Source organism: Corvus kubaryi, unplaced genomic scaffold (assembly GCF_017639235.1).
Source record: "Corvus kubaryi isolate FWS band 111438036 unplaced genomic scaffold, C.kubaryi_AGA036_p1.0 133, whole genome shotgun sequence".
Classification (NCBI taxonomy): domain Eukaryota; kingdom Metazoa; phylum Chordata; class Aves; order Passeriformes; family Corvidae; genus Corvus; species Corvus kubaryi.
The window spans coordinates 7,369,467-7,395,171 of NW_024580667.1; the positions used below are offsets into that span (position 1 = coordinate 7,369,467).

A 25,705-nucleotide genomic window follows, 5' to 3' on the forward strand; every position below is an offset into this window, starting at 1 on the left:
TCATGGTGCCTTTTGTCATCTAACTGTATAGTTCATCTTAATAAAGGAGGACTTCACTCAGCACCTAATGGAGTTGCAGTTCTCTCCAGATAGTTCAGCTCACTCTAAGCAGTAACTTGTGATCAAGAAGATGCTTTTCATTTTTGGTCTCTGTTCTTTTTAAGAGCAGATAGCCAATCTTTTTTCAACACAGTCTCAGTAATAACAACTACAGCAAAAATGCAGCATACACTCCAAGTGTAACTCAGTAGAATTATACCGGGATGGATTTTTTTATCCTCTGTAGTCTTTTCATGTGTTTGAACACATTGGAAAATATGAAAGTGCAATAAATAATATTTATTTAGTCTATATGCTATGCTTCATGGTATGACATCAATGGTAGCATACTTTTGCAAATATTTTAGCAGTTTTTGAGATTAAATAGCTCTTCCTGCTTTATTGTTGTCAAGAATAAGAATCTAGTTCATATTGTGTTTTTAAAACATGGATTTATTTATTTCAGAAAACAAATAAAAGGTGTATAGATCTTTTTCTTATATGCTCCGTGCTTCTCTTGGGATGTGTAAGTGTCACAAAGAAAGGTTCTGACATGCACCAACCTAAATGGAGCAAATATCTTTATTGTTGTCTTGCTTCTTTGTCAGTGTAGGCTTTCTGCATAGCTGCAATAAACTACTTTAGGGAGCATTAGAAGAAGTGCAGTATTACACAAGTAATTTGGAATAAGGAAAACTCAGTCTAGAATATTAAGCTTTTGATGAGAATACTTCACTTTTCATGTTCATTGCCCACTTAACTATCCAGATGTGTTGTGGTAGTATGTAGTATTCTGAAATAAAAAAGGATGTGGCTTGCTTTCATTTCCAGAATTATGTATGTGTCAGGAGAAAAACATAAAATATGTAGACTATGAGACACATTTTCTAAACACAAGGAAAACGTGGAAAGGTTTTTTGCTTAAATTTTATGAGTATATGTGTGGTAAAACACCAAGAGGGCATAGATTTGACAGCTTCCTACTGTGAATAGTTACTCAACATGTTTCATGGCACATGTTATTGCCACGGAAAAGGAACAAGTTTGTAAGTTTGGTGTTTCCATCACTACCCTGAAAACTAAGAACTTTGTGCAACAGGTAGTGCATATAATTTTTTCATCCAATAATAGATTTATTGTTTATTAAATGTAGAAGGACCTTAGAACTATACAGACGTTAACAGTTATCTTTTTTGCTGTGAACTTTATCCTTCCTTATACATTGTTTCAGCTGTTTACATCAGTATTGTTAAACTTAACCTAGTTGAAATAATACCTCCAAATGCATACATGGAAGGAAAGAAATTTGGTTATAGAGTATTCTTCATTCAAGCAAACAAAAATAAAGTATCACAGCTGGAAACTGGAGCTAGCAACATTCAGACTTGAAATAAAATACCACTTTTCAAGTAAGGACATTCATTCCTGGAATATTGTACATTTTTATGTACCTTAATAATGCAATTTTTAAAAATATAAATTTCCTGAACAACAATAAGTAAACACAATGTTTATAATAAAGTTGCATTCTGCAGAGTTAACTCTGATGTACATCAAACTCATTCCTAAGTACTTTACTGCTTGAATGACGATAGATAAGTAAAATAGTTGGGGAAGGATTCTTACACTGTATCAAAGACATTGCTAGCCCAGCTTAAAATTTCCCCAAATATTATGCTAGTCGTTGCTGTGAAAGCAATAGGTATCCAGTTAAGGACATTTGGAAGAGCAGTAGGTGAGCAAGGACAATCTATTCATGATTCAGTGCAGCTAACATTGCACTTAAAATATCAAATAAAACCAATTCAATTAAGAACACACCAAGTAGACAGATTGTGTGCTCCCCTCCTTCAAAGTCATTCTCCTGATGAAAATTGCCAAAAATTTCCATTGGGGACTATCTGTGATGCTCAGTTAGTACTGGGTCTTGTTCTCAAAGGCCATAAATCATTTCCTCTTCCCCACTTCAACCCTAGCACTCCCATTTCAGGCAGCAAGAAACCACCACCAGAAATCTTAGTGCCCCAGCATCCCAGGAGAAAATGTAGAGCTTTATTCACTATTCATTATTTCTTTGTGTCTTTGTGTGCTTCTTTGTTTGAAAGTAAAAGTACGTTTGTGCGAATGTGGCTGCATATAAAGTACATGTGTGCTCATTCATGTACGTGTTGAAATTATTATTATTATTATTTTTCTTCTATTTAATGACCTTGATTCAACCACTGTTCTCTGCAACTGAATCTGACCTTGTGGAGCTGCAGCATGCAAACATCTTGGGGAAGGGCAGCCAGCGTACAAAGGCTGCATTGAGTGAGTGGGCAGGCAGGAATGCTGGTACCAGGCAGCTCTCTAAAGAATGTTCTTTTGGCAGAAACAGCCGTGCTAAAAATGAGGGGGAAAAAATGAATTCAAAATTTAGAGCTGGCCTGCAGTTACGAGGCGATAAGAAAAGTTGGCTGTTCAACATGAGCTGCCAGTTGCATATTCTAGGTCCTTGCTATTCTCAGGCCCTCCTACAGCCATGGCCCCAACCAGTGTTTTGATATAGCACAAAGTGGTTGTTTATTGCTATTGACTGCTGAGGCCTGTGCTCCAAAATGCGTCTGTCAACAGAATGTAAGTGAACTTGGCATTTTCAAGCCCGGCTGCTGCAGACGCTGGATTTCTTGGAATTGTCATGCAGCAGGACCGGTGTTGCAGTCCCCAGCTCAAACTGAAAATGTTGCACAGGAAGACGTATCATGTGAAGGTCAGATTTACCTGAGATCCTGAGGATTTTGTGTTTCCTTGTTTTTCCCTCATCAGCACAGTAAATATATCTTGTCCTTGCTTTGTTGCCTGTCAAAGGCTACACCTTTAGCTTTCTAAATTTTGTTCAATATGCTTCATATGGAAAAAAGGTCGAATTCAATGCTAATGGCCTTCATGTGAAAGGGAAATGTGGCTGTGTATACAGGACATGATATTGCTGTAAAAAAGAGTAATCGAAACCTGTGCTCTCTGTTGCACTGAGAATTTTTCCACTCTTTTGAAAAATCATGGTTTCTGTGATTTTTTTTTTTTTTTTAAGAAATCAGATATATTGTTTACTATTCCTTCCATAGGAGCTACAGGCAGAAATTGATGCTCACACTGACATCTTTCACAACCTGGATGAAAATGGACAGAAAATCCTGAGGTCCCTGGAAGGCTCTGAGGATGCAACCCTGCTGCAGAGACGTCTGGATAACATGAACCTCAGATGGAGTGAACTTAGGAAGAAATCTCTAAACATTAGGTAGGACCTGAACCTAAGCAAAAGCCTACCACTGGTGTATTAGATGCAATGCTGCAATTTGCAAGTAAAAAGGTTTAATTTTGTTCTGTTAGCACATTTTTTGTCTATTTTGAAATTATTTGTGCTACTTTGAATGCTGTCTTAACTTTGTAAGAATGATTAGGTTTTTTGGTGTGAAAATGATAGTAGAGGATTAGGATTTGAGGCATATGATGAGTTTTTTAATTACAGAAAGAAAGATTACCATGTTTAAACAGTAACTGTATCCCCTCTAAATGTGTGCTTTTTCTAGTACTGGGTATGACTTATCAGTGAGTCATGAAAGAAAGTGATTAAATAACCAATATTTATGATAAGCTTTATTTTAAAGGCTGCTATTTCCAGTGCAAAACTAAAAATATCTTTACAAATGAGAAGACAAAATATTTAAGGTTTAACTGTTGTCAGGAGAGTGGACAGAATTGCTAAACAAAACCTAGGGGTAAAAGAAATCCATGGGTAGTATCATGAGAGGAAACACTTTTGCTTGCAAGGAAAAATGTAATAAATGGTAGCATCACAAATTATCAAGTGGTCATTCAGGCTTCAATGGACTGAAGATTTCATTTCAAAAGAAATTGTCTGGGAAGCTTTTCTTCAGAAACAGGACTTTTAAGATAGGCAACCCAGCTCAGTTGCACTCAGTCTTGGTCATTTTTTCATTTTCTCACTTGCCGTGTGTTGGTGGTAGTTCAGAGGGCAGCAAAAGACAGAAGTGTTTTCCAAAGTAATGTATGAAATATTAGCTTTTTTCAGCTCAGGTCCTGAGGGAGGTCAGGCTGTGTAATGACAAAAAACATCTTCATATCATCAATCATTAAAAATAAATGAAGGCTGTGATATTGAAGAGATATTAGTAACTAAGGAAAAAGACACATAGTCCTCCTTTTTTCTTTTCTTCTGAGTAGCAAAAGAAGAGGGATAAAACCCTTCAAGGTATCTGATATTTTTTTTTTTCTTTGCATTCATTTTACCCATGAACTTGCTCAAATACAGTGTTTTTTGAGTTAAATATAAATAGTCAGTTGTCCAAATATCAGTAATTAAACATATGCGACTTTCTGTCTTCCTTTTTTTGCAGTTTAATGTATTTCTGTCATTAATTGAGTCTGAAGCAGTAAACCCCAGTTATATCACAGTGACTTCCTACATTACACACTCAAAGCAACAAACCTCCTCTCTAAAATCTTTGCTTCCAATAAAAGGCTTAAGGTCTTCAACAACTTATTGATTAGAATAAGAAACAATTCTTAAATTCTCAGACCTTCAGTTTAAGTGTTGCTGGCCACCAGACTAAATGAAGAGGTTCTTCCCAGTCGGCCGGTTTGGAGCTCTTTCTACCCATAGCACAGGATGGAATGGATTTCATCGTAACTAGCAATGCTTACACAAAAGAGGGATTAGAGAAAACATATGAAATGTTCTCCAGGCATCAGTCCCAGAAGTCTCTTTATTTAGTGTTAGTTTTAGTCTGCTGAAACAGAAGACCCATGCCGTGGATCAGTTTGAGTGGGCATTCTTTTCTAAATGTGTTACATAAAATATATGATATTATATTAGATATTAGATAATATATTAGATATTAAGAGAAGCCAAGTTAATTTCCATTATTTCCTTTCTTTCATTCTGTTATGTCAGCACAGTTTATCCTAATAAACACTTTCATATAAATAGAAGGGCTTGAGTTGGAAGGGACCTTAAAGATCTTCCAATGCCAACCCCCCTGCCATGGGCAGGGACACATTCAACTAAATCAGATTGCTCAAAGCTACATCCAGCCTGGTCTTGAACACTTCCAGGGATGGAGCATCCACAGCTTCTCTGGACAATATGTTCCAGTGCCTCATCACCCTCACAGTAAATAATTTCTTCATAATGTGTGGTCTAAATTGTCTAGGATCCATGGGCTTCTCTAGCCTTCACTGCCTGCAGGACTGGCCTACCCCTACTGTGAAGCAGTTTTACCCCAGCTCCCAGATGCCCTGTGAGAGCAGAGATCAGAAGGCCTGGCCTATGTGTGTCCCTCAAATGTAGCATTCAAGTTTGAAAAAAGAGAAAATTTTCCATCAGCTCTCATACTTTGAGAGCAGCTGAGCTTTCTGTCAGCTTGTGGCTGATCTGTCCCTTTCCTTTCTCTTTCCTTGCCACTTTAATTACCTGATGTAAGAGACTGGAAAGAAGACAGTATTCATAGAGCATTTCAGAGAAATGCAACTGTCCCTGTCTTCATCAATTCCTCATTTCCATATCCAAACTAAATATTAAGGTCTGATGGCTCCATGTTTTTCACATTTCTTTATAGACCATTCTATACAAGGTATAGAATTCTTACTGTCAGAAGAGAATGATTTTATGTGCAATCACTGTAGAATAAGATAAGTGTTATATGAACAAAACTAGGACTTAAACAGAAATGTATGAAATAAAAGAAAAAATTTCTTTATTTCCCAATACATTTTTTCACTTTACTCTTATGTAATAATCCTTTGGTTTGAGTTACTAAGAAGATTTCTTACGATATCTGGAGGTGAATTAGGATTTTTTTCAAAACAGAAATTAAAAAATAGCATATTCATAAGTCTAGAGAGACAAAATTTTAGTGTGCTTTATCTATGGTACAGAGGAAATTGAAGATTTTATTAGTCCAGCTACAGAAAACAGTTGCTGAAATTTAGAAGCTCAATACTTGATCCCAAAAAAACTACATTTATGCATATACAGAGGAAATATTTAGAAAATGTCCTTATGATGGAGAACTTTTTTGCATAAAGTGCTATTTTGTCTTTTAATTTTCCCAGTGTTTCAAATAATTTCATTCACACCTTTGTTTAAAGGGCACAGGCATTTGGCTAGATAGTGTATGAGGATTCTGTTGGCTTTAACAATTTCCTCATGACTTTTTTTTTTTAAAGAATGGCATTGCTTCTCTTATTTTAAAAAAATTAAGAGAATGACTCTTGTGTGAGTTGAATGGTTTGTGTCATGGTTTGGAGCAATGCTTGCTCTTCACTGAGTTGGAAAACTACTATCTATATTTTAGTTAAATAATGTCCTAGTAATCCTAAGTAATGACTACATTTTTCATGCTAGTCCTGCATAACATTTGTGCATTTCTAGTGAGACCGACAACTCAGCACAGGCATTACACACTGCTGAAGAGGAAAACTAAAAAAACTATAAAAACCCCAACCAATCAAAAACCAAAATCAGGATATGTGAGAAAAAGGCAGGAGTGTGGAACCAAATTTAGATCTGTGTTGCCAGAATCTAATTCAAAGCTACTGAAGCTATTAAAAAATCACTATGTTAATGAAACACTAGGATCTTTCTCAGTAAATAAGCTTGTACATTTTGGTTTTTACTTTTACTGTGACTGAATCTGTCTTATATTTAACACATGCTTTCAGATCCCATTTGGAAGCCAGTACTGACCAGTGGAAGCGATTACATCTCTCTCTTCAGGAACTTTTGGCATGGCTGCAGTTGAAGGAGGATGAATTAAAACAGCAAGCACCCATTGGTGGAGATCTTCCCACTGTGCAGAAACAGAATGATATTCATCGGGTATGGAGGTCTTTTAAATTATATTTTGGTCATTCCTTTTTTCTTGGCAGGTTAGTGCTGCATGACACAGTCCTTGTTGGAAGGAATTCCAGCTATGGCTTTCAAACTCAGCAGAGAAAATCAGCCTTTTGGAGAAGGAACTGTTAATAACCATGACCTTCAGAGACCTATCACAGACAGGCAGATTTCATAGAACAATTACTAACCTAGTAATTTTTGAGGATTAAATAAGTAGTTCTGACTTTTTTTCTACAGCAGGCATTCCAACTTCATGTATACTTTTTGAAACCCTGGTGTGAATTTTGGGGACATTTGTGAAAAGAGTAGCTGATACCAGCTCTATTGCACAACTCTGCACCATGAAATTATTGTGATAACTGTCTGTGGTTCATACTGGTTTCATCAGGGAATTCTAATACAAAGTTCATAGCAGACCATCATATGGGGGACCATTCTAGACTAAGATTTGTATTAAAAGGGGACCTACATTGAACATCTGTACAAGAAATGGGGTTTTTTTAAGCCCATCAAATGAACAACCCTGAGAATGACACTTCTGAATAATTCTTCATACAAAGATTCACACCGATTTCTTTCTTTGGTGAGGGTATGCTCAAAGTATGTATCCTGTGTTCAATCAATTCACACCAGTCTGATGCTAACACAATGTCTGCTTTCACCTAAACACTCTTTAGTTTCATATGCCATTGAGATCTATTCAGGTCTGAATGCGAAATCACAGTTCTAGTACCTCTATAGTACAATATACATTCAAGCTCTCCTCTCCTTCATCCACATGTGTCATTAGTTAAAATAATGGCATTATGGGAGGGTTTTACTTCCTGTTTGGTGTCTGATTATGCTTCAGTGTGCTATCTAAAAAGTTATTTCAAGCAAATGTAATTTTTATTGAAGAATTTGAATTATCAGTCTGACAGCTTGATTCCATGAGAATATTTCAAATCCAGTGATCATCCTCTCAAAGCATTGTGCTGCATATATGTAAAAATTGTGAAACTTGCCACAGAAGGTATTGTTTCTGAAGTTCCTAAATCTCTGATTTTATTGCTTAATGAAGAAATGTGAAATGGTGCCATAAAACAAAATAGGATCAGTGTTTTTTCCGTTCATCAAGTAGCTGTATATATTACTCTTCCTCATGGGAAAGACACATTTGAGAACAGATAGTGACATCAGATTTGGAAAGTGAACATGACATATCTTGCTGCTTGAAGTTGTTTGGAGCCCTGAGTTTGTGAAAAATCAGGAAGCCCTGTATTCAGCCAGGCACACTATTTTTCCATAGGCACACAGGCATTCAGATACTGCAACAAACTGATGGGAAGTAGTGTCAATGCAGTTTGTCAAGGACCTATCTTCACCAAATGATTGAGAAAGCAAAAGAGAAAGATGAACAAAAAATATCTCTTCTCTCAGTGCCAAATTTTTCTAAGATAATATAATGCTTTTCTGCAAGGGGCATCTTTGTCACATTTCCTAGGTCTTCCCTCTGGAGAGGTGATGTGTAGGATGTGTCTTTCTCACAAAATTTTATGTGGGACTTGAAGCACTATTACAGAGACAGTAAGGTGAAAACATCCATGACTTTATGGGGCAGCACCATTCCTTTTTTCACCTTTCACCTAAGAAAGTTAAGATGTGTTATATATAACCATGAAAGTTAAGAGAGGCCTGAGGTCTGTTCTAGACATAAAGTAGCAACTTCCATAAAGTAGTTTTAAAGCCCATCCAGAATATCAGGATGAAAGAAGCAATATAGATGTTGCTTTAACTCAGCATGACATTAACTCAAACTCTCTCCAAAGACAACTCTTGAGCCGAAACAAGAGTTAGAGAGGGATTTTTATAGAATAGTTACAACAAAACTTTTTCCATCTAAATAATATTTGAGTCTTTGAAAACATTATTCTTCTCCTAGACAGAAGAAATATTTTTTTTAATCTAAGTAAATTACTTCTCATAATATTTTAGTATTGTATATCACTCTATAAGTGGTTTAAGAGTTTCCCAGAATTCATCATAAAGGTGGCAAGTCTTCAGTGATGAACTAAGTGATCTCTCTGTCACTAACCAATCAAATGAAGTATTTAGAACTTTTAGGGATGAGAATTATTGCATGAAAGTAAGATACCATGAGTAGGGGCAAAATGACTTCATAAAATAGAAGTCACTTCTCTTTTTTAACTTCTGTGCCACTTGCAGATACGTAACACAGAGGTTTGGTCATCCTGTTTAGTACCAAATCTAGAATGCTTTAGTTCTTTTTAGAAATATGTCTTTTTCTTTTTCCCCTTCTGTGGCACTTCAGAAGTGAGGTCTTTTTAGCTGTATGTATGCTGATTCCCTGTGGAAAAAAGAACAAAACAGAATACTTGAAATTTGCCCTGTCTGATCTTCAAATATCTCTGACAGAGGAGGGAGAAACAGTCAACATGGAAGTCAACTTCAGGTTGCTGTTGACAAAATCTGTTTGCAACGTGGAGGTTTTCTACTTGGTGGTTGGTTGGTTGGTTGGTTGGTTGGTTGGTTGGAGTTTTTTTTTCCCCTGGACATTATGGATTTTGTTACTCTGAAAGTTTCTTTTACAGAAGCAGGTATACAAAGGCTGTATCTCAATGAACAGCTTAGCTCATTTCTGAACATAAGAAAAATGTTTTCAAATGTTTTCACAAGTGTACAATTATCCAGCTTGAAACTGGAGCCCAAAACTGGAAAGCTGTTTTCAAGAGGTTTGGGCCTTTGCTTAAGAGCAGAGCTTATCTCTCCGAGTGTTGGGTGCGACACTAAACAGTAGTTGTGTGTTGATCTTGAGAAAAAGAATCTGCTGACTGTTCATTTTGTTCTCCTGAATGTCACTTCTGGAAATTAGTCTTCAGTAAACAAGAAAACCATCTACCAGATCTGACCAATCTTTTAAATGACTAAAACTTCCAGTTTTGGTCTTTCTTCATAAGTACAGTATTTTTTCTTCTGTGAAGGATTGTCTTTGTCAGGTAATGCCAGAACTGAACCCAGGTAAGTTCTTCATTGGAGAAGTGAATAAACCTCATCAGGGGAGCACTATTTATATGCAGTTTAACTGATTCAACTGAGAAATAGCAAGATGAATGCCAGCATGGTTTTATGCCTGAATCCTTTTTTTAAAGAAGTGTTGCAAGCTGATTTTATTTTTTTCCCTTAAAGATAAAATTTAAAGAAGAGTAAACATATTTAACCTCTCTATCATTTAGAAGACCATCTGGAATACCACAGAGATTCATAAAAGAGATGAAAAGAAGTCAGTTCTTACCACTTGAGTGCTCCTAGTTGCCAAGATTTGCTTTAAAAATTTTAAGAGTAGGATTCAGATGAAAATTTTAAATGCTTGAATTTATGCCAGAGGAGAGCTTGAACTCAACTGAGAACAGGGGTATCCATGCAGTTAAAATCTTTGTTGTGGTATAAATGGGTATAAATGGGAGGTGCTTTTTAGACAAGGCAATTTGGAATGTATCCCAAACACAACCACATAACTGCTATTTGTTTGAACTTATATATATAGTAGGTCATTTTGTCAATTTTTGGCATCTGAAGAAATTGTCTCTATTCCAAAGTCTTAGAATGTGTGGGGAGGAGTGGTGGTGGTGTTAGTCAATGATAAAAAATACTCCAGTTCTTCAAAACATTGTTTAATTATCTTAGTTTTTTCCTTGTTTTACTAAGTATCACAATATTACTTTAGTGAAATTGAATTACCAACTGTGTGCATGTTACTGTTAATCTAATCTAAGTAACTTAGGCATCATGCAGATAGCCTGCTATGTCTTTCATTCTTTTAAGAGTTGCCTCATTTGCTGTGTAGTGATTTTATTAACAGCATAAATAGCATTTATGAACATAGGAGGTACCTATTAATGCTTCCGTGGAAACCCTTTCACATGAAATCTGTAGCATCACTGCCTAAGGAGGAGTACAGTTCCTGCTTCAAGACACTAACCAGTTATAGGGGCACAGCTGATATTGATGCCATGAAGATTTTTGCCTTTTCTTTTATACCCCTGTTATACCTTTTTACAACTTCTGTATTCCTGGTGCTTTTTGCCTACATTCTTGGACTTGTTTGTCAAGCTAAGAGACTAAACATTTTAGAAGCTTCGTAGCCAGGGATCAGTGTGCCCCAGACCCCAAGGTCCTCTCCAGAACACATTCTGTAATCCAAGATAGAACCATCCAGGGGAAGGTTCCTTGGGGAGGGGGGCTCACTCGAGCCTCTCATTGGGGAATCTTTGATAGATATGCTAATTAGTAAAACCTATAATGTTATACCCGATGTTGGGAAGAGAGACACAGAGACACAGGGAAAGACTCGGGGGGATGCATCTCGATGCATATGACCTGGATGTGTACACCTAAGGATCCTTAAAAATAAATACCAAGGTAAAATCCCTTTTCCCCTTCTAACCGTGTATGCCTCTTGATTTTAAGACCAGGAAAAGGCATCAATATCTACTTTTAACAATTGGGACAAACACCATTTTTTGAAAAGCATTCAGTTTGGCAAACACGTTGAATTAATCTACTTGTACTCTTTCGATTTAAAACACACTGAAAGCAAAAATTCCTAGTTTTTAAACAGAGATGAATGTTACTTTTACTAATGCTACTCTTTTCTCATTATATTTTCATTTTTCAATTTAAACAATTGTTGTTTCTTCATTTAAAGAGATTTAAGGACACTCATGAGGTGGTGGTGGAGGTCTGAGATAAGCTGATCAATATATGCATTATTAAAATGGTGGACAGAATGCCATTACTGCTGTACTGTTGATGACAAATAGACATGCTTAAATAAAGTAGTTTACTTACTTTTTTGTCAGGTCATACATTATGCGTGTTCGATTTCCTCTACAGTCACCACAAAGTGTGGAAGAAGTTAAGGAATTCAATGAAATTAGCCTGCAATCATTAGCTGTACATTAGAAATTCATTTAGGCTAATTCTGCTTTCAGTGATGGTCTAGTTATGATAAAGATGTATTTGTCAGGGCTCTAGACAGATAATTTTCTTTTTTTTCCCTCCAAAAGAAGAGAAAATGTCTTTTATTGCTACTTATGATTTTTACTGGTAGTGTGTACATATCTCACAACAAAACTTTAATTTAGAAAAGCTGCTTTATCTTCATACAGTAAGAACTTCGTTTTGGAATGGGTTAGTATGAAATGAACATTCATTATTTTTAATGCTGTTCTGTGCTACTGCTTCAGCCTCATGTTTTTTTCATCCTCTCCTTTTCAAATTTCTTTAATTGAAACATATTTTAACTCAGTAGAAATCTGCTGATCAAAATTAGGGAAGGAGATGAGAACTGTAAATAGATCTCAACACCATACTGTGTACGATTCTATAACTCAGGTTTTACAGACTATAATTGCCTCCACCGGCTCCAACATTCAGAGAGGAAAAGTTGGGGGGAAAAAAAAGTTTAACACATTGGTTCAGTTTTCCTTTATTAATAAAGAAAGACACTTTTTCTATTTGTGACAAAATACAAGATATGCAAAATCAGAAGATTCTATTAGCATTTCTCTATTGTTTTGAGGAAGATACAATGATTCCTGCTCACAGGCTTAATGGGATGCAGTGCACATATGTTCTCCTTCTGTTGCACAAGAGGTACAGGAGGAATGTGGCTTTAAACCTCTTCTGGAAAGATAATGCCACTCAGTGTATTTGATTACTTTAGTTTTCTGCAAAAACAGTACAAGCTGAAAAGAGCATATGAAAAGAAAGAGCGTATTTTTTGTGCTTCTCCTGGTGTGCACATGTACATAGCCAGGGTGACCTGTCTACAGCAGGAGCACTCCTTACAGCAGGACTGCTCATTCCCAAATGCATAGTTCAGAGGTGTTTCTGGCTTTTAACTATTCTCTACATCAGTGTATTTCTGTGTTCCCTTGGAATATCTGTAACTCCTTCCTGCTGTTGGTGTGTGTTTGCAGAACAGACCCTTGTGCAAGTGCTTCCTTTTTGACTGGTTTGGGGCAAAGACATTTCTGAAAAATCTTTGGAGACATTTCTAAAGCATATTATATCTTTAAGCTGTTATACCATTTAATTTTTAAAAACACTGGTTAAAGTGAGTTTGACTGTTGATGTTACTTTTAACACTATCAGCAGAGAGCACAGCACACAGTCCATGGAAATTACCGTGCTGGATTTTAAGTTATGCTTCCTGCTGGCTTACTTGACCTGCAGACCTGCCAGACCATTCTAGTGGGACATGATGTGAGATGCACACAAAGGCTAATTAAAGGAATAGGTTTTCCTCATCTGGAGGCATGAAAAAGGCTTATTATATTTCCTCTTTCTATCACACTTCATGCAAGAATCAAGTACAAATTATAAGAATTATAAACCTAAAAATGCCTGAGTTGGACATTTTTCATTCAGCCCTGTAGTAGCTCCACTCAGTTTTTTATGCAAAACAATGTCCAGTGGTAGTGTACTTGTTAATATACACTTCTTTATTTGTAAAAGTTGATATTGTCTTTTAAAGGTGAACATGATTGTTTAAAACATTTATCTCAGGTATTAATCAAATGACAGATTCCCTTATGATAGCAGATAGACTCTGTGAAAATGTTCCAGTCCCGTTATTGTGTTTGACACAAAATGAAGATTTTTTCCTTTGTTATTTCCTTCAACAAAGCAGACTTTGCTAAAGGGTTTTCCCAAGCACAGCTACAAACTTTATGGTCAGTTCTTGACCATTTAATAAAAAGTGTATTTAAATATCTGTAGTAGAATAATGTAGTTATTTCCTTAAGTTTACTTTCCTGAAATGTGTTAAGAAATTTTTACCTGTGAGTGCTCATATTATAAACTATACATGTCCCCATTATTAGTTCTGGTAGGTATTTCCTGCACAGAGAGTCACATATCAAATACAATTCAAAGTATAATGAACTTTTTAATATTGAATTTATAATCCTTCATTAGTTCACATAGAAGTACAAATTTTGTTTAATAATTAATTTAACTGAATTGGTGAATTTATTTTGTTAGAAGCTTATATAATGCCAGTGTTGTAAAGAGAATTTTCTAATCCCTGCAGCAAAATATCTGTTTTCTACACATGGCATATGGGTCTCCTTTTTGCAGTATTGTGGTTTGTGTTACACTGTACTATTAAATTACCTGCATATTTTACCTCTGTGCTGCTTGAAACAGTATGTATTCAACAATGTTTCATAAATACAGAAGAAAACATTGAAATAAAAGAGTGGTAAGAATCAGTTAGATAAGTTCACTGCAACATGCAGAAGGCCCAATGCAACAAGCGACCCACAAGCTGGGTTTTACCTGCATTTTGTGTGGTGTCCATTTGGAATCAGGTTGATAGAATCTTATATTCTCATTAACAAAAATAGATCATTAATAAACAAATACTGAGATGTGCATACTTTCAGTAACCTACCAAGTATCTAATACTAATCTTGAGGAACTTACTGATGGTCATTTAAAAGCAGGGTGTAGAGAGGTAGTAAAAGGAGCTGTTGCTGAAGAAAGCAAAATGCTGTATGCTCTTTTGAATATAATGTGAATACAATGAATACATTGAATGCATTTGCTCTTTTGAATACAATGTGATTTCAGGTTAAGCAAAAGCTGATTCTTATAAGTTTTTGTGTGTGTGTGTTTTGTTCCTTCTTGTCACACACATGTGGAAGCTGTTGCTGGAAATTCTGTTCTGACATTGGTATTCTGACTTGGTATTTCTTTATAGATCCACTTACAATAATTTTGTTTCTTAGACTTTCAAGAAGGAGCTAAAAACAAAAGAACCTGTTATCAGGAGTGCCCTTGAGACTGTGCGAATCTTCCTGGCCGAGCAGCCTGTGGAGGCAGTGGAGAAGGTCTGCCCAGAGCCCAGAGGTAATTGAAGCAAGAACAGGGTAATAACACGTTGCTGGAAAGATCAGTGATGATCAGCAATGATTAAATAAATCCTGCCAGCCGGTCTGAAAGCATTCCTTTTACACTTCAAGCTGAATGCCAGTATTCAGAAACTAAGCTAAAAATATAGATGAAAGCAAGCCTTAGCAATACTTCTGAACACTGTGGTACTAAATAGACATGCATATTTATAAGCAGATTTTGAAACTGCCTTTAAACCTTCAGGACCTGTCTATAATTATAGCCTCATTTGAGGTCTCAAAGCTGCAATTTAAGCTAAAATTCACCTTGTAGCCTCAGTACTACAGGAGATCCCAAATCCACCTAATTGCAGCAAAAGCTTCCCAGTGATTAATATTTATCTATGTGCTGAAATATTGTGCTGAAACAGCTGATAAACTTCTAGCTACACCTTGCATGTTTCAAAATGCCTTTATGTACTTAAATGCATATTTTGCTGACTTTTATGGTGGCAGGATTTAAGTTTTGTAAGAGATTTTCAAATGAGAATACATTAATAAAACAAATTTCACGCTTGCCTTTGGTTATGAAGAGTTTCTTACCAAGACTTGAACTTATCCAGATGGCAACTGTTTTACTTCTAAGACAGAATATGTCTTAAAAGCCTCTTCACTTTCACATTTAGATCTGTCACCTGAGGAAAGAGCCCATAATGTCACTAAACTTCTGCAAAGGCAGGCAGATGAGGTCAGAACTGAGTGGGATAAGCTGAATCTTCAGTCTGCTGATCGGCAAAAGAAGATCGACGATGCTCTTGAAAGACTGCAGGGCCTTCAAGAGGCAATGGATGAACTGGACCTGAAGCTACGGCAGGCTGAGGCATTCAAGGGGTCCTGGCAGCCAGTGGGGGATCTGCTAATTGACTCTCTGCAGGACCACTTGGAAAAAGTCAAGGTATGTGTCATATATCAGTATTTCTGAGTATAAAATTGTTCATTGTATGAATCCCCATATCAGTAATTATCTTTTAGAGTGAGAAATTTATATCTTTGTATCATAGTCACTTATATTAAAAGTACATATATAGAGTTTTATAATTTCAGAAATTGAAATGCAATGGGATCCTCATTGAGAATGTATATTGCTGACATGGGTAAAAAGCACTACAGAAATGTGTAAAAATCCTCAGCATGCTCACTGTTAACTTAGGAGAGGCAAAATTGTCACTTAAAGAAAACAAGATAAATTAGATAGGAGAATATATTATAAAAGTCTATACAATTAATTTTTCTTTTTTATATTTTTTTAAGTATGATGAATACACAATTGTCTCTGTAATTGTAGAGTAGAACTTAATTTAAAATATATGGTTTTTCATGATGATGGTATTCTCTATGGTTTTTTTAATAAATTGGCTTCATAACTAAAGATAGTCTAAAAAGCAGCAACCCTGGAAAATTGTCATTATTTTCTATAATTTAATGTTTATCTGCTTTTAAGTGTTGTTTCATAAAATCATTGCTTATTGAGAAACTTGGGCAGACTTGTCCTCTTTCAGCATGACTGCCATGGACAGACTTGATAAATAATACAGGATTCCTTCAGCTAGAGCACAATAGAGGCAGTTGCCATTTTGATAAGAACAAAGTGCGTTTGTTCCAGTCACATAAATGGGAATCATCAGTCATTTTGAAAGAGACCTGAGCTAACTGTTATTTTCTCTGGTTGAACATTAGGATCTAAGAAAGAGGAAATAGAATGACTAATGGCAAGAAAAAAAGCCCTCTAGAAATCAAATGTAGTTTATTAAAATGAAAGTCTTCGAGTTGTAATCACACAGAAAGTTTAATGAGTGTCCTGTGCAGGGACTGTACAAGAACAAATGAAACAGTTAGTAGCTGATGAACAGCTAGCTGCAAAACTTATCTTCATTTGAATTCATAAAAGAACAGAAGAAACCTATTTATAAATTCTCAGAAAGTGCTATTGCAACCATTGTTTGTTTTGGGGTTTTTTTAATTTTGAAGAAGGTATCCTGAACAGAAACACTGAACCTCTGATATTACTGGAAAACAAAGCAAATCGCTTAATTCTAAAGCTATGAGCAGGAGTGTTTACTTCATAATTATGGTTCTGAGTCCTGTGATGGTTTAAAAAGTAAATAAATACATTCTAGATAGCATAATTAATGAGCTAATAATTTATTCACTTGAGTTAAAGTATTTTTCCTTTGCAAATATTTCAGCTAAAAGCTGAATTTGTTGAAGTTATGTAGCCTTCAGTTAAAAGTTGTTAGTAAACAATAAGGTTTTTTCTTTATAAATTATATGATCAGCTAAACATTATCCAATTGATACATTATATGTGTCTAATCTGGTTTTTATGATGAGTATCACGACTGATATTACAGAATGACGAAAAGTACCTAATTTCTCTCTATACATCTGAGAAATCCAAGCACCTTCTGAGCAGATCTTCAAAACATTGATCATATGTGATTGCATTTCTTGCAAATCCTTCTCTTAATTTGCATCACAATAGCTTTCCCAAACCTAACCTGATGAATAACTTCCAGTGAATGTGTTTAGTCTAGTTCCATTTGTCACTATTCTCTTTAGTTACAGTTGCTGGAGCTGCTAAGGTCATGGTATAACTTTGAACTCACACTGAATAGTGGATCCTTGGTCAGTATTAATGTACTATTGTTATTATTATTATTATTATTATTATTATTACTACTGCTACAGATGCTTCATCTGTATTAATGTACAAATTGATGTTCAGCTTTGATTCTGAGGACAAGAGATAGTTTCACCCGTCTGCTCCAAAGGATGCAACCTAGACTAGAGGTGATCTATAACCAAAGTACTCTTCAGACTTCTCTACTGTCATCTGTTACTCTCCCTTTTTTCTTCTCTCATATGGGTGATCTTATCCCTAGACTGAAATGTAACTTACTTTCTTAATAACACACATTCTTTCTGTCTCCCTTCCAAGCATATCTTTCTGTCCAGTAAAATCCAAACCATCATTTAACTGTCTTAAATTCAGTTCAAGCCCAGATGAATTTATTATTTGTCCCCTAATATCCATTGCCTGATCAGTTTGATTGTAGCCCAGGTCATATTTTAGATATGGCCTATGACTTCTATTCCTTTCTGCAGCAAATTCAATGATGCTTTCTCCTTGCAATCACTAACAAAATGTTCTTTTCATCAGCATGCCAGGAACACTTAGGGTCTCATGATATCGCCCCTCAGATTTTATATTAAGCTTTTGCTGCTATGCAGTTGATGTGCAATCATGCCTTCCTCATCCATTTGGTGTCTTATTCAAAGACTCATTCCAGGAATTGATGGTAGAACCATTTTGTCTCTCTCTCTTCCCCAAAGATTCTCCTTTGCTCTATACCACCCAAAACCTTGATAATGGTTATGCTAGCAGCATGCAACAGTCATTACATCTTATGCTGATGCCTCCTCACTGCTTTGTTGTCTCTCTGTAGACATCTGCTGAGAAACACTAATAGAAATTAGTACCCATAGGAACTTTCAGATTTTTTATACTTTTACGCTCTGGAAAATTAGGTTTCTTAAATTAAAAGCACTGTTTTGAGGTGGTGTGCACAGAGTTTTGTGACTGAGAAGCCAGTTTTAATGGTGTGGTTTATCTTTAGCTACAGGTAGTTCAGCTACTTCCAACATACTCAGGAGAGCACAATGAAAAGCCCTTTTTCTGCCAGTGATATTTTAACATACCACTAGCAGCATATAACTGCTTCAGTTTTCTGTCATACACAGGACTGTAAGGGAACAGCAGAGCCTCTAGGCTCCATGAGGTGTATAATTACATTCTAATTTTTGGTTTTTTGCAGCCGCTGTAAAACAAACAGAACAAACAAAGAAAACCAAACCCAAAACAAACAAAAAACCCAACAACAAAAATAATGAAGAGCAGGCAGTAGTGTCTGTGGTTTCTTTAGTCCAAAATAGAAGTGCATATCTCTAGAACACATTCCAAATAAAAAGCTATTCATTTAGAATCGTGTAGACTTTTTTTCAATTAACTCCAGTCTGCTATAGGATAATTAGTTTTCCTTCATTGTCTCAAAAAGAGGGTACCTTGACTCAGTATAATGATTGATAACTATGAAAAGCAGAACAGAATTTAGTGACATAAATCTTGTATTTTTCTGTAAGGAATTTCCATGAAAGTCTTAGTCTTGCTTCTTAAGAACTGCTGGTTGTTCTTGCAGATTCACTTTTATAGTTATGAGTAAAGCAGTTACATGAACTTTGCATATAGATTATGGACTTTCTGTATTTAGTGTAACAAGAGTATTCACAAAGGCTGAAAGCATCCTTTTAAATACTTTTGTCAAAGTCTATTAAGAATTTTAATACAATTTCTAGTTGAATTATATGCTGTTTATTTCAGACTCTTCAGCTTAATTGACAGTTGTAGCCAATTGTATGTCACTGACAAATATTCACTGGAAAATATCAGCCTGAAATTTATTTATTTGTAAACCAAATAGCATTTGCAGTTATTCATAAATCAGAAATGAACTGATCACTGATCTGCTCATCATCTACTCCAAAATTACTTTCTGTGTGCAGGGACTGGGGACAATCCTTTTGTCCCTGGTCATCTTTCCTCAAAATGAGACAAAAGTAAGACAACCTATTAAAATAATCAGCTGAATTTCAATTGTGTTCATATCCAGCCATAGAAAGAAAACAAATAGATTTGCAAAGGTTAAAATTCTGTATTATTAAAAGCATTTTAATACTAAATCAACAATTTCAATTTCAGGTCACTGAACGAGAGTAGGAAGTTCATTTAAAGAATAATAATAATAATAATAATAATTTTTAAAAGCCTTATATATTCTCCTGTAGTTCATTGGGGTACTGTTCAGCTAGTGCTGTGCTGAAAGAGGTGTTTCAGCAAAGTGAACTCTGACAGTGCTGTTATGAGGGAACTGACAGCTGCCTACTATGGCGATTCTGACAGCAAAGTGAGTTGTTGAATTTCTAGTTTATGTTCTTAAGCCAAAATTATTTGAAATTCTTGGGTAGTTGATAATTTTCTACCCTCCCCAAAAAGAAGAATGATTTTTATATGGACCTATTAGGGGTCACATACCGGGAAATTAATGAATGACACCTAGAAGCAAGCCAATAGTCCCCATTCATCCCCTCCTAGCAATGGAGATATGTACTGGAGATCAGTTTTAAATAGATCAATAGAATCTATTGAAGAAGTAATTACCTGGAAGATGTATTGAATAACCAGAATTTCCAGTCAGCTAGATATCAGTAGCAGTGCCAGACCATTGTTAAGCCAAATAGAGGTCAGATTGCAATGTGACTCCTATTCTCTTGTTAATTTTTTGCTAACATAAAATTATGCTATGCACCAAATTAAGTTAGCAGAGGTCATGCTGTCCAGTCTGTAAAGTGAAATAACATTACATATATAGCAGCTTCTGAGATATTTTTACATTTTCTTTCTTTACTGATAGACTTTCTACTATAGCTACACTCCTTATTATTCTTAGTTTTAAAAACCACAAAAATGCTAAAGTATTTTATATGCAGAATTTTAGACTATGAACTATGATTTGATTAGGTGTTTTCAAATTGTTTGTACAATTAGAAGGTGACAGCATCCATTGGTTCATAGCTGAATAGGAAACTACTTGCCTGCAGTGTAGGAGATGGAAGTGTTAATGTTTTCTTCATACTATTACTAAAGTAATTACTGTTACAAATGGCTCTCAATCTTACCATTTCATACATAAGTCGTTCTGTGATAGCATTATACAATAGTTATTTATGATATGCTCTTAAACTACTTCAAAATGCATATACATTTTTTTAGTTTAATTTGAAGCCAGCTGTTACCACCAAGGGCTATAATCAATCTGGGTTAAGATGTTCTATTTCCTTTAGTAAGTCTCCTAATAAATTCTGTGTGGGATTCTGGGACTTTTAAAACTATTATATACAGAATAACCATTTCCTACTAATGAATTTTTCAGCTTTCCAAAACTCAAAAATTAGTTCCTAAGAGAATTAGGGGTGATCTTTCTAAACAGATTTTGTATTTGTAAAATATTCGTAATTTAGAGATTGTTCTAAGTAAGATGCTATAAAAGGAGGAGATGATCTAATGACATACTAGAGGACCTTTATGTTTTAAATATAAATATGGTCAATAAAACCAGAATTTACAAAACATCAGCTCTTCATCAACTGTTTTACTTCTAATATAAACTAAAACAATATTAGAGTACATAAGAGCATAATAAACTATTTTGAAATAAACCAAAACCGTACTGAAATTCACTGGAACACTTTGACATCCTACAGATGTCCTTGCGATATATAATATTCCTATGAATTTAAAAATTTGTGGAGCTTGCTGTAATGAAAGAAATAATTAAAGTTTGTTCGATTCATTAATGGGTCAGCTTTCAAGATGTTGTTATACATCAAAGATACTTCAACTAACCACATTACCAAATTGGTGACAGCCTGGTATGTTGGTTTTACCTTTTTTAAATGCATTTTTATACAAGAGAGAATTTAGTAGGGTTGTTTGGTTGTCACTGTTGAGGGCAAGTTTAATTTGCTCAGGTTTTTCTTAAATACGAAATTGAGTTAAAAACCATGAACTGTTTTTTCATGTAGGTGTACCAGCTGATTTTAGCTCTGTTATGCTTCTTAGCTTTTAGGAGATGAAGGTTACTCAGTTGTGTCCTGTAGTCTCTCAATCTCACTTTAACAGCTTATGAACGAATTTATTTTCTCACACAAAAACTAATATATTCACAAGTGGTTATTTAGTATGTAGTAATCATGTATTTAATGATACAAATTTAACTTAAAAGTATAATCTGCCTTATGTTGTTTCTATATAATCAGTCAGATAAAATTGAAGAGTTCGTTATGGCAATAACTCTGGCAATAGACTATATCTAAGTCCATTTTAAATACCTGAAGCAACCAATCATTCCTTCTGCTGACTTCTTTTGCAGTAAGTTGTACATTTCTTATCTCATGATGCTACCACTGTATCTACAGTTTTTTACAGAGACTAGATTACATAGTTTTTTTGTGTATATCAAGCTACCTATTTTAAGGAAGAATACAAAATCTTTTTGTACATAGGAATAGTAAGAATGATGATGAGCAGGCAAAGTAAAATCTTGGTCTTTTAAAGTTAAGACTGCTCTTGACCATACTACTTATTGGGAAACAGTAGCATATTTGTGATACAGAAAAAATAACATTGCTCTGCTTACAAAGAAGAAATAAAAATGAGTATTCTTTAATTAACTTCCTGAGGAATCAGAACAACTAATGTGAGAAGCAGCTTCTTGTAGACCATTTTTCAAAAAAACAAACACCTGGAAAATAGCTGTACAAATTTAACCCAATTTCTATCAGATTTGTGTTAACTGTATTAACACAGTCATTAATAGAGCACATTAACTATTTTCTCTTTGATTAAGTACTTTTGGGCTAAAGAATACTGATAACTTTTCCCTGACGACAAGTGCAGGAAAATTCTTGAGCTCTAAAGAAAAAAAAAGGTGACCAGTAAAGGTGAAAATCTTTTCTACATCCAACCCAGCAGATGGGTTGAAGATGCTATTATTAGATCAACACATTTCATTTAGAGCCAAATTTTTCCTTGTATGAACTCACCCTGCTGATTTCAGTGGGAGTTCAACATGCACATCTGCAGGCAGAATTTGACTTTTTAAGTATTGGCAATCTCTGATCTTGGTTTCTGATAGCCTGCTGAGAGAACTGACTAATACATGTATAAAGACTTGTCTGTCGTTTTATGCCTCTGAAGTTCAGAACTAAGGTCAGACCAGAACATTTTTAAGAGATTTCTCTTTATCAGTTTATCAGAGGAGAGAATGAGACTTGAGCTTTTAGAAGGAGAATTAAACATTAATTTTTAAGTACCTAAGTGGCAGGGACTCTGGCATTTAGCATGGCTTTTTGTTTTAAGTTTGCCATACAAATGCAGCACTCATAGATATTAGTCTGATGATGAAGTATTAACATTCCAAGACATGACATTAAATCAAAGATGCTCTTGAACTGATTTGGTTCTATTCAAAAGCCTTCTTTTTTTTATGACCTGGAAATGTAAATATTTAGCCAAGGGGGAAAAAAGTACAATGTGAGTAACACATCTCTTCTTAATATGGGACCATTTTATTCAGGCCTTCCTAAGTGAGTGTGGCACAGGGAGCTGTGTGGCTAAAGGGAGCAAAATTATATCTAAGGAGTATTTAGAACATAACTCTGATCTGCTATATATAGTCTGCTATTGAAACATTCCTGCGTAAAGAAAAAAGATGTACCAGAAATTAATATATAACCAGAGACATCGACATTCATTGAGACATGAGAGAAGGGAAAAGGGAAGAATACTAGAAATTAATTTTTATGTTGTTTGTCTCTGTGATGAGGCAATTTTTTTTTTTTTCCATGAAGAAAAGTCTGTCAGTATTGTGTTTCTAATGAAATCTTTTCTTAAAACATTGGCAAAATGAATTCCTGGGAACTATCAAGTGTGCAGATTCTGTAATGATATTGTTTCTATGACATGGGCAAATCAATGAGCAAAGTAAAATCAATTTATCAAGCTCCTGTGCTGGTACACAGTAATTATCTAGGGACTGTTTGATGTAGGGAGTGCAATGAATGTTAGATTGCCTGGAATGCTTATCAGGGACCCAATGAGTTACACAGTTCTCATTTTCATCTTTATAAATTTAAAGCCTAATAGAGTTTTATTTCATTTTTTTGGCCAAGGTTAACCCATAATAAAACTTTGTAATTGCTACTTAGCACTTTTATAGTGCTTCTTATGTTCCAGATAGTATGAGTTAATCTTCTCAGCTTCTTTCTGAGACCGCAATAGAAGTATTATCCCCAGTTTACAAACCAGTCAATTGAATCAGTGAGACTAATTTGTCCAAACAGCGATGCCACTCAAATTATTTGTATTCTCTTTATATTTTACCTGAAAATTGTTTTGTTTTAGTTCAGTTCAACTGTTCATTGGATTAAGAATGACCTTTTTCATCAGTCATGGCAGGAGACACTGTTGCCCATTTCCCAGGGCCACGGCCTTCTCCTCCTCAAGACATGTCAGGGCAGCCACCCAGAAGAATTCAGCCTGAATGCCTGGGAAGGTGGGCACTGCTCGTAGTTTCCCAGCCTGTGTCTGGTGCTGTTATAGAAACCTGAGACATGTTTAATTTTTTTAAGTTTTATTTAACTGTCTCCTTTTCAGCATTTCATTTTAATATTCTTTCTTCCTACATTAGCTTAAAAAGTAAATCATTGTCACTCGTGGTTGCTAAAATCTACTATGAGAACTGAATTCTTTCTGTTTCCCACTGTTGAAAGATGTTCTTATTAGATGTAAGAAACCTAGGAATTTACACCTCAAGTAGGCCCATGGGAACCTCATGTGGTTTAACAAGTGCAAGGTGCTGTACCTGAGGTGGGGCAACTGCTGGTATCTATCCAGGCTGGGGATGAACAGACCGAGATCAGCCCTGCTGAGAAGGATTTGGGATAGCTGGTGGCTGAGAGGCTGGACATGTGCTGGCCATGGGCACTCACAGCCCATAAAACCAAACATGTCCTGGGCTGCATCCAAAGCACCATGGGCAGCAGGTGAGAGAGGGGATTTGTCCCCTCTGCTCTGTTCTCATGATACCCCACCCGCCGTGCTGTGTCCAGCTCTGAGGTCCACAGGAAGAACAGGGACCTGTTGAAGCAAGTCCAGGGGCCACCAAGATGAATACAGGGATAGAACACCCCTCTAATCACCACCCTTAGCACAGAGGAAAGGCTGAGAGACTTGGGATTGTTCAGCCTGGAAAATAGGCTTCAGGGTGACCTAATTGTGGCCTTCCAGTACCTGAAGGGAACCTACAGGAAAGATGGAGACTATTTAGAAGAGCAGGTAGTGACGGGCCAAGGGATAACGGCTTCACACTTAAAGAGAGTAGGCTTAGATTAGATATTATGAAGAAATTCTTTACTGTGAAGGTGGTGAGACACTGGAACAGTTTGCCTGGATAAGTTGAGGATGCCCCATCCCTGGAAATGTTCAAGGCCAGGTTGGGTGGAGCTCTGAGCAACCTGGTCTAGTGGAAGGTTCCCAGTCCATGACAGAAGGCTTGGAACTAGATGATCTTAAAGGTCTCTTCTGACCCAAGCCATTCTATGGTTCTGTGACTCTGTGTTGACTCGTGGTTTCACCCATGCCTACTCCACACATGTTGCACAGTGGTGGTGAAAAGGTGAAGATGTGAATTTCAATATTAATTCAAGACTTGGAACACAGAGCTTTCAACAAAGCCATTGAACAGTCCATCTGACCTGCATTCTTCTGGATATTAGAGACTGAGTGGACTGTAACAACTTCTTTTGTCCTTAAGCTCTATGAAGAACTTTGTCCCCCTTACTAGAGGTAGTAATTATCAACTCTATGAGGCTAAACATTATTAAATACTTACAGGGTAAATTTAAAGACATGAAAGGAGAAAGGAAGGATTTCTTTTTAAATCAAAATAAAGATCTTTATATGCTTTTTGTTAGAAAAAATGAGGATTTTCTGAAGCTTCTTGTCTGAATTGTTTAATGTTAAGTGTCAGAAAACTATCTGTGTTTTAGTAATGTCTATGCTAAGCTTTTGTATGGATCCATATTTTTCCTCCTGAGCTACAGGATCTGCCTGCTGATATCTGGAAGCTTGAGGTGTTTTGTAATGTTATGATACAGCTGTTGCAATCCTTCTGGTTTAAACTGCTTTCTTTTT

General features: G+C 35.8%; 1 protein-coding gene across 13 annotated transcripts in view; it reads left to right on the forward strand.

The window, feature by feature from the left end:
• Positions 1-25,705, forward strand: part of DMD (dystrophin) — a 1,181,561-nt gene that overhangs the window by 980,624 nt on the left and 175,232 nt on the right. For 11 of the 13 annotated variants that reach the window (XM_042035506.1, XM_042035543.1, XM_042035536.1 and 8 more), the window contains 4 exons: positions 3,144-3,316; positions 6,763-6,919; positions 14,734-14,854; positions 15,522-15,790. In XM_042035506.1, the coding sequence (XP_041891440.1) occupies positions 3,144-3,316; positions 6,763-6,919; positions 14,734-14,854; positions 15,522-15,790 (720 nt within the window). Of the gene's footprint in view, positions 1-2,724; positions 2,789-3,143; positions 3,317-6,762; positions 6,920-14,733; positions 14,855-15,521; positions 15,791-25,705 lie in introns of those variants that run through there. The other 2 variants (XM_042035608.1, XM_042035599.1) reach the window with 2 other exon arrangements.